The 11424-nt window shown below is 45.1% G+C and overlaps 3 protein-coding genes across 6 annotated transcripts in view; 2 read left to right on the top strand and 1 right to left on the bottom strand.

The window, feature by feature from the left end:
* The window catches only part of LOC119364132 (chaperone protein ClpC1, chloroplastic), a 7989-nt gene extending 4213 nt beyond the window's left edge, over positions 1 to 3776 (top strand). For all 3 annotated transcript variants that reach the window (XM_037629547.1, XM_037629548.1, XM_037629546.1), the window contains 5 exons: positions 401 to 616; positions 815 to 1032; positions 1794 to 1869; positions 1952 to 2041; positions 2285 to 3776. In XM_037629547.1, coding sequence (XP_037485444.1) covers positions 401 to 616; positions 815 to 1032; positions 1794 to 1869; positions 1952 to 2041; positions 2285 to 3463 — 1779 coding nt within the window. In that variant the 3' untranslated portion in view covers positions 3464 to 3776. The remainder of the gene's footprint in view (positions 1 to 400; positions 617 to 814; positions 1033 to 1793; positions 1870 to 1951; positions 2042 to 2284) is intronic.
* A 425-nt stretch (positions 3777 to 4201) lies between these two features.
* LOC119364134 (heavy metal-associated isoprenylated plant protein 20-like) lies at positions 4202 to 5146 on the top strand. Its single transcript, XM_037629551.1, has 3 exons — positions 4202 to 4417; positions 4583 to 4658; positions 4803 to 5146. Exons 1-3 carry the CDS (start codon positions 4331 to 4333, stop codon positions 5093 to 5095), a joined length of 456 nt encoding a protein of 151 aa, XP_037485448.1. The 5' UTR covers positions 4202 to 4330; the 3' UTR covers positions 5096 to 5146.
* Positions 5147 to 9138: 3992 nt separating this feature from the next.
* The window catches only part of LOC119364133 (serine carboxypeptidase-like 45), a 3365-nt gene continuing 1079 nt past the window's right edge, over positions 9139 to 11424 (bottom strand). The window contains exons 2-10 of one of the 2 annotated variants that reach the window (XM_037629550.1): positions 11234 to 11335; positions 10969 to 11064; positions 10761 to 10853; positions 10596 to 10675; positions 10230 to 10496; positions 10003 to 10136; positions 9801 to 9893; positions 9607 to 9724; positions 9139 to 9458 (exon numbers count right to left, since the gene is read on the bottom strand). In XM_037629550.1, the coding sequence (XP_037485447.1) occupies positions 9306 to 9458; positions 9607 to 9724; positions 9801 to 9893; positions 10003 to 10136; positions 10230 to 10496; positions 10596 to 10675; positions 10761 to 10853; positions 10969 to 11064; positions 11234 to 11335 (1136 nt within the window). In that variant the 3' untranslated portion in view covers positions 9139 to 9305. Of the gene's footprint in view, positions 9459 to 9606; positions 9725 to 9800; positions 9894 to 10002; positions 10137 to 10208; positions 10497 to 10595; positions 10676 to 10760; positions 10854 to 10968; positions 11065 to 11233; positions 11336 to 11424 lie in introns of both variants that reach the window. The other variant, XM_037629549.1, reaches the window with a different exon arrangement.

The raw sequence follows: 11424 nt of genomic DNA, 5'->3' as shown, positions 1-11424 counted from the left end.
ACTATGTATCCAATCAATTATTTTTTGTTTTTGTTTTTAATGTTAATTCATTTGATACTTGTTGAACATATCCACCGTCTATCGGACCATATCAGATACTGATACACCAGTTTTTTTCATGTACTGGTGTTAAGAGTTTTCATAGTAACATGGCAGGCCTATTTTTTGTGATTTTACTTGTCATTCTGTACTGACACTATTACTGTTGTTATTGGGATCATTATTGAGCCTTCAGTAATTAAGTGTTGATGAAATGGTCAAAATAATAATAAATGATAAATGTGGCTTTTGTCAGTTGCAAAGGATCAAGCTTGTTTAAAAATAATTGAGTGGTATAAAGCTCCTTTTTGTATTTATGATCATGTTGTTCCAGAAAATTAATCATGATTGCTCTGTTTAGGTTATTACCCTTGACATGGGGCTCCTTGTTGCTGGTACCAAGTACCGTGGAGAGTTCGAAGAAAGGCTGAAGAAGCTTATGGAAGAAATTAAGCAAAATGATGATATTATACTGTTTATTGATGAAGTGCACACGTTGATCGGAGCAGGTGCAGCTGAAGGTGCAATTGATGCTGCTAACATCTTAAAACCAGCTCTTGCAAGAGGTGAACTGCAGGTAATGTGCCTGATTTCAAATTCCATTGTTGCCATTGTTCTGTGTTGCTCACATTTCTGGTTTAGTCTGATAAAGTCACAAAGACCTCACCTAGGCTGGATCCAGAAAGCAGTTCCTTCCAGTTGACAAGCCATGTCTACAACAAGAAAGATGAGCCGCCCCTAGTTTTAACATTTCTTATACTGTTCTATCTTTCAGTGCATTGGTGCCACAACACTGGATGAGTACAGGAAACATATCGAGAAAGATCCTGCTTTGGAGCGAAGGTTTCAACCAGTCAAGGTTCCAGAGCCCACTGTTGAAGAATCAATACAAATCTTAAGAGGACTTCGTGAGAGATATGAGCTTCATCATAAGCTGCGATACACAGATGATGCTTTAGTTGCTGCGGCGCAGTTATCATATCAGTATATCAGGTTTGCATTGCATCATACCTTAATTAATTTGATTGATGTTTTTTTTGGTATAGTATTGTGTTAATACCAATTCTGGTGCAGCAATTATTTCTTAGGTATTAGCTGTATATATGTACTCCCTCAGTCCTGAAATACTTGTCGGAGAAATAAATTAAATTGGATGTATCTATAACTAAAATACGTCTAGATTCATCCTTTCTCCGACAAGTATTTCCGGACGGAGGGAGTATAATATTGTGAATGTGTCTGATTTTGACATCTCTTGTGGTTTTGTTGTCTGAATTGTTCGCTGATGTGTAGCATCAGCTTTATTACCTTTTTATTGGATAAGTTGGGTAGACGAGGGGATTGCATTGGTGTATCTCATTATTTGGTTATCCATCATGAAAGGGTTAATTATACTGGCTTTTGCTTAGGTTCCCAATGTGCTTCACACTCCCATTCTTCTAGACTTTCGCTAAAAGTGTTATAGGAGGTAGTATAATACTGCCGTTTCACCCTTAATCTGCTAGGGTGTCATTGCCTGCACAACGATAATTAAATTGCAAGAAGTCTTGACTGTAATTTCTTGTTATCCTTGACATTGGTTGACTCTACACATGCATGGTGATTATTAGCCCTCCTATAATGAAAATCTTGGTTCTAGTTATATATTTAGATTATATAGACACTGTATATTTTCCACTTTATATTTTTGTAGTAGAGCCAATAATCTGATTTGTCACTGTAATGAACATGTGTTATTTTTGCTGTTTCTGTAGTGACCGCTTCCTGCCTGACAAGGCTATTGACTTGATTGATGAAGCGGGGTCCCGTGTTAGGCTCAGGCATGCACAGGTACTGACTATGAACAGTTGTGATCCCAGAGAGCCTGCTTCACTGCCTTGTTTTTGTTTAACCATTATCCCTTACATTACAGCTACCTGATGAGGCCAAGGAGCTGGACAAAAAACTTCGCCAAATAACAAAGGACAAGAATGAGGCTGTGCGCGGCCAAGATTTTGAGAAGGTATACATAGATTCTGGAGTTTTGTGTGAAGGTTCCTAAATGGTTTGCTTTAGTAGGATGCTAATGTTGTCTTGGTTGCAAGTTTATTGGTTCATTTGGCTATATTTACATTGTTGAATTACTTGTAAGGTGCCTCTAATCATAGCCTAGAAGCCAGCCTTTTCTTCCTTGTTATGTTTATGCAACTAAAATTAACCATTTTTGTTTCTTCCGTGTTATCTTACTGTTGTTGTTTATTGGCAGGCTGGGGAATTAAGAGACGAGGAAATGGAGTTGAAGGCCCAAATTACAGCCATTATTGACAAGAGCAAGGAAATGGTTAAAGCAGAGACTGAATCCGGCGAAGTTGGTCCTCTTGTCACAGAGGCAGATATTCAACACATCGTCTCATCATGGACTGGTATACCTGTGGAGAAAGTCTCATCTGATGAATCTGACCGCCTCCTTAAGATGGAAGAGACTCTCCATACTCGTATCATTGGTCAGGATGAAGCTGTCAAAGCTATTAGCCGTGCTATCCGCCGTGCTCGTGTTGGCCTCAAGAATCCAAATCGGCCCATTGCTAGCTTCATATTCTCTGGACCAACTGGTGTTGGTAAATCAGAATTAGCAAAGGCTCTGGCATCCTACTACTTTGGCTCAGAGGAAGCCATGATCAGATTAGATATGAGTGAGTTTATGGAGAGACATACGGTGTCCAAACTCATCGGATCACCTCCAGGTTATGTTGGCTACACCGAGGGAGGTCAACTAACAGAAGCAGTCCGCCGCCGTCCATACACAGTTGTTCTCTTTGATGAGATTGAAAAGGCACATCCAGATGTCTTCAACATGATGCTTCAGATCTTAGAAGATGGGAGGCTGACAGATAGCAAGGGACGGACAGTTGACTTCAAGAACACTCTGCTGATCATGACATCGAATGTCGGAAGCAGTGTCATCGAGAAGGGAGGCCGGAAGATTGGGTTTGACCTTGACTCTGACGAGAAAGATACCAGCTATAACAGGATCAAGAGCTTGGTGACCGAGGAGTTGAAGCAGTATTTCCGGCCAGAGTTCTTGAACAGATTGGATGAGATGATTGTGTTCCGGCAGCTGACAAAGCTGGAGGTGAAAGAGATCGCTGATATTATGCTCAAGGAGGTGTTTGACAGGCTCAAGGCAAAGGAAATCGACCTCCAGGTAACAGAGAAGTTCCGGGATAGGGTTGTCGATGAAGGTTACAACCCGAGCTACGGTGCCAGGCCTCTGCGACGTGCCATTATGAGGCTTTTGGAAGACAGTCTGGCGGAAAAGATGCTGGCTGGCGAGGTCAAGGAAGGTGATTCTGCTATTGTTGATGTGGATTCGGATGGTAAGGTGGTAGTTCTCAACAGCGGGGGTGGTATTGCAGAGCCGCTGGAGCCTGCTCTGAGTGCCTAGTTGGGTACACCATCTTCTTATTTCGTTATCTCAGCTTGGTGTCCTGGTGATGGTACCTAGATTAATATCACTGCCCTTTCAGTTATGTGTTCTCCTCTTCTTTTTTTGTCTCTCTCTTCTTTCACTCTCTTGAAGTTCGAAGTTTGAAGCGAGGCACTAGAAATTGTTATGTAAGCGAAACAAACATAGATGCATGTACGAGCAAGCTGTATGCCAGTATATCTTTTGAGTTTTTTCTTTTCTTTTTGAGAGAGTAGTTGCTCTGTTTCTGAAGAACAGTCGAAGGCTTCATCTACCTGCAGTTACTTGCTTTGTACTATCTCCGTCTCGGTGAATAAGTCTAGGTCGGCGATTTAATTATTTAATTATGTATTATATGTGATAAAAATATATATATTTTAGAAACTACATCCGTGTAGAAATCTAGTGATATAATTTTCATGACATATAACACATATTTAATTCTCCTAGATAGAGGTAGTACTGTTTTGTTTAGGTAGCGAGTAGAGAGCTAATTGACGCCGTGCATTTCCCAGTCTACCAAAACAAATCATCTCCGTGAAACGACAAACAAGAAATAATAATGAAGCAGCTTCCTGTCAAAACAGCTGGCCTGTGAAGCAGGGAATGGTCATCCTGGAAGCAGGGGTGTTTGCTCATTTAATCCGAAAGCGCCGTGGTTTAATCGCTCGCTCTCTGCAGCCTAGAAGCATCAATATGGACTTGCACGTCCACCCTAACCATACAAATTTAAATTTATCCTCTGATATTTTCTTGTTCCTTCCTCTTTCGTCTCTACATATACGACCCTTCACGGTTCTGTACCCGAGAACACTACTGCTTCAGTCGTGTCAGATCAATAAGATCATGGGCGTCTTGGATCACCTCTCCGATTTGTGCAGCATGACAGACACAAAGGCAGCCCTCAAGCTCAGGAAGAGGCGGCCGATGCAGGTGAGGCTTGTGGAATTCATTTTTTTTAGTACGCGTGTGCTCTCTTGTTTTGCTTGGAAACAGTTTCAACTTCTCATCTCATGAGATGACCTGTTTTTTTTTTTTTTTGCCATTTCGTTGTTTTATATATACACGTGATTAACTCGAGTAGTTTGTGATCCGCAGACGGTAAACATCAAGGTGAAGATGGACTGCGAGGGCTGCGAGAGGAGGGTCAAGAACGCCGTCAAGTCGATTCGGGGTACACACATACATACTCCTACATACGTAGCGATATCCAGAAATGAAACAACATCAAGCAATCTAAAGTTTTCGTTGCGAATAGTTTTGTGAAGTTAAATTCTGCTGATGAACGTTTCATATTCTGTACATGTTGATGCCAAAGGTGTGACGGCCGTGTCAGTGAACCCCAAGATGAGCAAGGTGACGGTGACGGGGTTCGTGGAGCCGAGCAAGGTGCTGGCGCGGGTGAAGAGCACCGGGAAGGTGGCCGAGATGTGGCCCTACGTGCCGTACTCGCTCACCACCTATCCCTACGTCGGCGGCGCCTACGACAAGAAGGCGCCGGCGGGCTTCGTCCGCGGCGCGCCGCAGGCCATGGCCGACCCCGGGGCGCCGGAGGTCCGGTACATGAACATGTTCAACGACGAGGACGTCAACTCCTGCGCCATCATGTGATGATACCGACCCATCTTGACGATCTCCACCCTAGCCAGCCGGCCAGTCACCTAGAGACCACACGGCCTAAGATACCATCGCAGTCATAGTAATAGTAAATCTACGCGTGTACGATTTTGTGTGGCTTGTTTTTCTTTTGGTAATGGGTAAAGTAATATTATGATTTTTTTCTTATGAAGTACTTCCTTTGTTCCTAAATATAAGTCTGTGGAGAGATTCCACTATGAACCACATATGGATGTATGTAGATGCATTTTAAAGTGTAGATTCACTCATTTTGCTCCGTATGTAGTCCATAGTGAAATCTCTACAAAGGCTTATATTTAGGAACGGAGGGAGTAATATAAACTTGTTGCCAATTTCATGGTGAAAGGTAAACTATTACTATGAGAGGTTTTCCGGATGAAGTAATATGAGCTCGTTGCTAATACTGTAGAGCATCTCTTAGCATGTCGATATTTTAGGGCATCTCAAAAGCTAATCACCAAATGAACATCATCAAATGTCCACAGACATGTCCTGGCATGTCTACGAACTGGAAACTTGAAATTAGGTGCCAACGCACCAGACGCGACAATCTCATCACTCACATGCACCACTAGCCTGATGTTCACGGGAGAGTGAAAGGCAGTAGTAGCCAAACCTCAATGATTCATCGAAGCATCTCTAGCAGACCACTTATATCGCCCCGACACATAAAATAATCGTCAGTTACAGTTTGGCATGAAAAAATGACCCGAACAGACACCATAAACGCGCACGACCCTTAAATTTTTTTGAGGGGCACGGTAAATTGCCCTCTCCGACCCGCGAAAACCCAGCCCCTCCTGCCCCGTCGGTGCCTTGTATCCTGCGAAAGCGGTTGGCGGGAGGGACATTTCAGCATGTGCGTTCCCCACATCCTCTCCCGCAGCCGCCCGCCACCGTCGCCGCCCGCCCGCCGCTTGCGATTCTGGCCATTTCCACCGACGGAATCACGCCGCCGGGCCGCACTACACCCTGGTCCACTCGCCGGCGCCCCGGATCCGCCGATCCAAGCCGCCCCCGGGTCGCCACCACCCCGGATCGACCGCCATCGAGTCGTTGCCCGCCCCGGATTCGCCGAGCCGCCCCCGGGTTGCCGCCGCCCCGGACCGACCGAAGCCGGTGAGCCCCTTTTTTGTCCCTTGTAGATCGGCCACCGGTGATGAAATTTCGTTGACGCAAACTCGGTCGCGGTTTTGTAGATGGATTTGAGCCCTTGCGAGCAATTTTTGCTCGAGGATTCGTCCTCGTCCGATGACTCGGGCATAGAGTCGATGCTCGAGCGCCATCGGCAACAGATGGTGGGGCCGGTCCTAGCCATGAAGGAGGCCGAGGATCGGAACCGCAAGAGACGGCGAGGATCGACCGTCGGTCGTCTTTGCATCCCTCGTGACCACCACCTCGGAAACACGATGTTGATGCAAGACTACTTCGCGTACAATCCTACCTATCCGCCGCACCTCTTCCGGAGAAGGTATCTAATGCGCCGATCCCTCTTCGTAAAAATAGTGCAAGCTTGCGAGGCCAATTCTCGGTCTTTTACTCAAAGGAGAAACGCCGCGGGCTTGTTGGGTTTTAGCGCATATCAAAAAATCTCGGTAGCTATGCGAGTGATTGCATATGGCATTCCGGCTGATTATGCTGACGAGTATCTTCGCATTGGCAAAGATACTACAATTGAGTCAGTGCGTAGGTTCGCCAAAATGATCACCCGCGTCTCTGGTCCTGTCTATCTTCGTGCACTCAACGAGGAAGACACCAAAAGTTGATGGCAGCAAATGAGAAGCGAGGTTGGCCCAATATGCTTGGAAGCGTTGATTGCATGCATTTGACTTGGAAAAACTGCTCGAAGGCATGGCACGGGCAATATTGTGGCAAGTCTCGTGATGCAACAATTGTGCTAGAGGCCGTAGCATCCGAGGATTTATGGATTTAACATTTTTTTTGGTATATGCCGGGTACTCTCAATTATATCAATGTGTTGCAACGGTCTCATTTGTTTGCTAGACTTGCCAGTGGTGATGCTCCTGCTTGCAACTTCATGGTGAATGGACATGAACACACAAAGAGGTACTATCTTGTAGATGGTATCTATCCTTCTTGGTGTACATTTATCAAGAGCATAAAAATTCCAAAACTAGGAAGCATATTGAATTTGCAAAGGTACAAGAGGCTGCCCGAAAAGAGATTGAAAGAGCCTTTGGGGTTTTGCAATCTAGATTTGCCATTGTTCGTGGTCCTGCTCGTTTTTGGGACAAGCAAACCCCTAACAACATCATGACATGTTGTGTGATTCTTCACAACATGATCATCGAAGATGAGAGGGACATGAACTTGGAGTTCTTCTATGACAATGTTGGTAGCCGCGTGAAGCTAGCTAGAGACCCTGACCGCATACAAGCATTCCTTTAGACATACCGGCAGATTGAAGACGCAAACACCCACCATCAGCTTCAGGAGGATCTCATTGAGCACCATTGGCAAAGGCATTGAGCACCATTGGCAAAAGCACCGGCCAATTTTACATTCATTTCATTTGATTAATGTGTGATCGTTATCATTGTTGTATTCAGGATAACTGTTGTATTGAATTATTAGTTTAATTCGGTGATTTGAATAATTATTGTAATTTGGATGCATAATATTCACATTTTATGTTATACTGAATTCATAATTCTTTGTAATATATGAGATATGTGTCAAATTCAGAAAAAAAACGTGTTTTGGGACTGGCGCGGGCAGCGGCCGAACAGCCCCGCATAGCGGAACTGTAAAAGAGAATAATCGGAACTGTAAAAGAGAATATTATTCTCTTTTACAGTTCCGCTATGCAGGGCCTATTCAGCCGCAGCCTGCGCCAGCATGCAAAACACGTTTTCCGTGAACTGTAAAGGGTCCGCGATATAAGGGGTCCGCTAGAGATGCTCTAGTGGTGGTCGAGAGGGCGTCGTGGCCACCGCTAAGGCCACAAGTGAGCCCACCTCCGGAAGCACCAGATACAAAGTGGGCTCCCCACATAGCCCATGCAACTTGGACATGATCTGCAACACACAAGCCATGATTTACAATGATGGCATAGTGGATACATATGCCTCATGACAAAAAAGTAGCTTCAGGCATCTATATTGATTTTTTCTCTCCAACTCAAGGTACTACTAGTGGACCTCATTATATAATAAGAAGTAGACCCTTACTACATATGCATCCCTACTCTTCACTTCAACATTTTCAGCTTTTTACACCGGACCACACATTTTCTTTCCAAGCAACCACTTCTTGCAGAGGATCCTGCTTCCTATCCGAACCTACTTTTTCTGACATCCGATACTACATGGCACACAGGGCATCACCATGAGGCTATGCATTGTACATGCCCTAAGAGCAGAGTAGCTCGACCTGCTCCATGTGGACGGGCTGCAAAGACATGTCAAACGGGGTTGTATCGTCAGCGGGTGCAGGCGGTGGGGGAGACGGTGGAGCAGAGCAGGCGTCGTAGTCCGTATATGTCATCTGATCTAGAGGAGGTTTCAGAATTCGGCAAGAACGACTATAAATTTTCTAGTCCAAACACGAATGACATAACATGTTTTGGGTAAAAGAGTGCCTTGTAGATAATCTTAGTCAGAGTCATGCCTTGCATATGTTTTTTTTGGCAACATGAATCTACACGTACGTATTTGATTGTACACAGCAAAACATGCTCCTAGTAAATTTTAGTTGCGCGTTACAATTTCATTTTCATATGTTACTTCCGTCCCGAATTACTTAGCTTACATCTGTCTAGATATGATTAATTTTGGACAGCGGGGGTACTTTTTTCCCGGTACGACAAACCAAAGGTAACAACTTAGTTCGAAATTCCCATACATTTCCAGTGCACCTCCACGCCTTGCGATATATTCTCTCCGTTCACTGTTATAAGATGTATGATTAATTATTATTATTTGAATTGAATGTAGGTAGACGTGTTTTAGAGTGTTTGTTCACTTATTTCAGTCTATATTTAATGTATATCGAAATATTCAAAACTTCTTATAATAGTGAAATGGGGGAGTAACTGATTACACTTGCGAAGACCTTTTTGATTAGATTTCCAACCTTGAAAGGTGATTGACGCATGCACTCTTAGCTACTACTCCTAGATAGTAGTACAAGAACACGAACTGTCTCTTGAGTTGAGGTCAGGTCACTCGAACGATTCCGGCAGCGGCCGGCTGGCGAGGAACGCCCTGAAGAGCACGAGGGACCTCTCCGGCTGCGAGAAGGGCGCCTCGTGCGACGCGCCCCGGATGGTCGCGAAGGACAGCGCGTCGCCGAACACCTGCGTCCATCCACCAACCTGCACGTCCGGGAGAAGATGAGACGAGAAGAACGCTTCAGTTTCAGTTTCACCACCCACCATGGCTTGAGCTTGACAGGAGTGGAGCTGAGCTGACGATAACGACGGCCAGTATTGTACTGTAGGATGGAGATGGACCGGAGCTCACCTGCTTCCCTTGGAACCAGACCCGGTACGGCACCGTTGCGTTCAGCCGGAGCCTCTTGGCCAGGCGGTGCACCAGCGTCCTGCTGCCCGTCAGGGGGATCACCGAGTCCTGATCACCGCTGCGGAGAAACACCCACGAGCACAGCCATCAGGCCACGTTCTAAACTGACATGCTTGCTGTGGCGAGTTCTTTACCTGTAAACTAGCACTGGGATGCCAGACTTGACGAGCGCGCCGACGATGTTAATGGTCGGGATCTGTAGGTCCAGCTGTTTGTACTCAAGAACACTGGATTGGGCAAAACACTCGGTGAAATCGCAACCTTGCTGAAGGAAATGCAACTATAATACTCCTAGTAGATACAGATAGATGCTCTAACAGATGGGCAAATCCACACCTGCTGCAGACCGTCCACTTGGGTACGCCGTTGAGCTGAGCGTGCATTGCCTTTTGCACATCTTTTCGGTTGAGGTAGTTCATCGTCTCGTCCTCGACGCACACGTCGAGCGCCCTGTTCAATTGCTCGGTAGACTGCAAAAAATTGTCCGTCAGTGACAGGGTTACATACATCTCCTTAGCAGAGATAATGCTGAAGAACGATACATTTGGGCTTGGGGTGAGCACTTGGGACTGCATCAACACCGAAGAAATGCAGACGTCCAGGGTGACATCGTACTTGTCCACGAATCTGCTCGTCTCTCTCGTCACTTGGCTCATCACCCTGTCGCACACCGTGCTGATGGAGCCTTGGTAATACTCGCTCACATACCGCGAATAGTTGCAAACCGTCGTGAAGATGTTGTAAGTTGAGTCCGATATCAGCCCGTGTGACCAGAAGAACTCGGCTCTTGAGTTGAAGTCAGTTGAGAATTCGAGGACAGGATTGCCCAACTGTTGGATCAATGAGGGAAAGAGAGAGCAATGTACACTATAAATTCACCAAGTTTTTGTAAACATATTTTTGGTAAGCTTTGTAAATGGGATACTTACAGCAATGCCTTTCAGATTGAACAGCTTCTCCTTGTCGTCGAATTCAACCATGCGCTGCGCTAGTTGCGGAACATAGTGGCCTTAAAAATGATCATCATTGTAGTTAGAACACCAAGGGATGAATTCAGAATTGAACAACGAGGTGAAGAAGCAGAATGGCTTTACCAGCATAGCTCTCTCCTGCGATGTACAAGTCCCTGCCCTTGTACTGTGGGAACTTGGCAAACCAGCCTTCCAAGAACCTTAAATTGTCCCTGGCTTCAAAATTTTATGGAAAAATAAAATTAAACCACTCAAAAAGGAATAATCGTGCAGGTTAATCCTACACAGAAAATAATACTGATACAAAACTTTTCAAGCATGGAGATCACACCTGTCATGCTGTCACCAACACCCCCATAGAATGAAGGATCAGTGGAGTAGGAGAAGCCCACCCCTGCAGGGCTCTCCAGATAGAGCATGTTGGCCTCTGAAACAAGCCAACAGACCAAGAAGAGAAATTCAGTTGTGGTAAAAATTCCTGTGAGCTTTCTATTTTCTTGCACCAAGGAAAAGAGGACCAACAAAAAGAGGACCAATCAAAGGCACCTAGAGGTTGCTTTTGTGGATGCAACTTTTACAAGAGACAAAATGCCCACCTTTGTTCCAGCTATACTCATTGCTCACAAGGGCATTGTCACTGGGCCTGAATGGCCCATTCTCTGAGAATGCTCCCACCCCCACAGATGAACATCCGGGTCCTACACAAAACACACATGCATAGACATCATCAGAACTCCTATCCTATCATAGAGAGACAAAGGAATCTTGGTAGTAATAAATCAGGTGA

Source organism: Triticum dicoccoides, chromosome 2B (genome assembly GCF_002162155.2).
Source record: "Triticum dicoccoides isolate Atlit2015 ecotype Zavitan chromosome 2B, WEW_v2.0, whole genome shotgun sequence".
NCBI lineage: Eukaryota > Viridiplantae > Streptophyta > Magnoliopsida > Poales > Poaceae > Triticum > Triticum dicoccoides.
The sequence above is the reverse complement of the archived record's forward strand: the minus strand, read 5'-3'. Positions and strand labels throughout refer to the sequence as shown.

Excerpts from the sequence above, each read along its gene's own strand:
- LOC119364134 (XM_037629551.1), top strand. The coding sequence starts at position 4,331 with ATGGGCGTCTTGGATCACCTCTCCGATTTGTGCAGCATGACAGACACA. Across the intron at positions 4,418-4,582 it reads GGAAGAGGCGGCCGATGCAG|ACGGTAAACATCAAGGTGAA; the intron begins GTGAGGCTTGTG and ends TGTGATCCGCAG. Across the intron at positions 4,659-4,802 it reads CGCCGTCAAGTCGATTCGGG|GTGTGACGGCCGTGTCAGTG; the intron begins GTACACACATAC and ends TTGATGCCAAAG.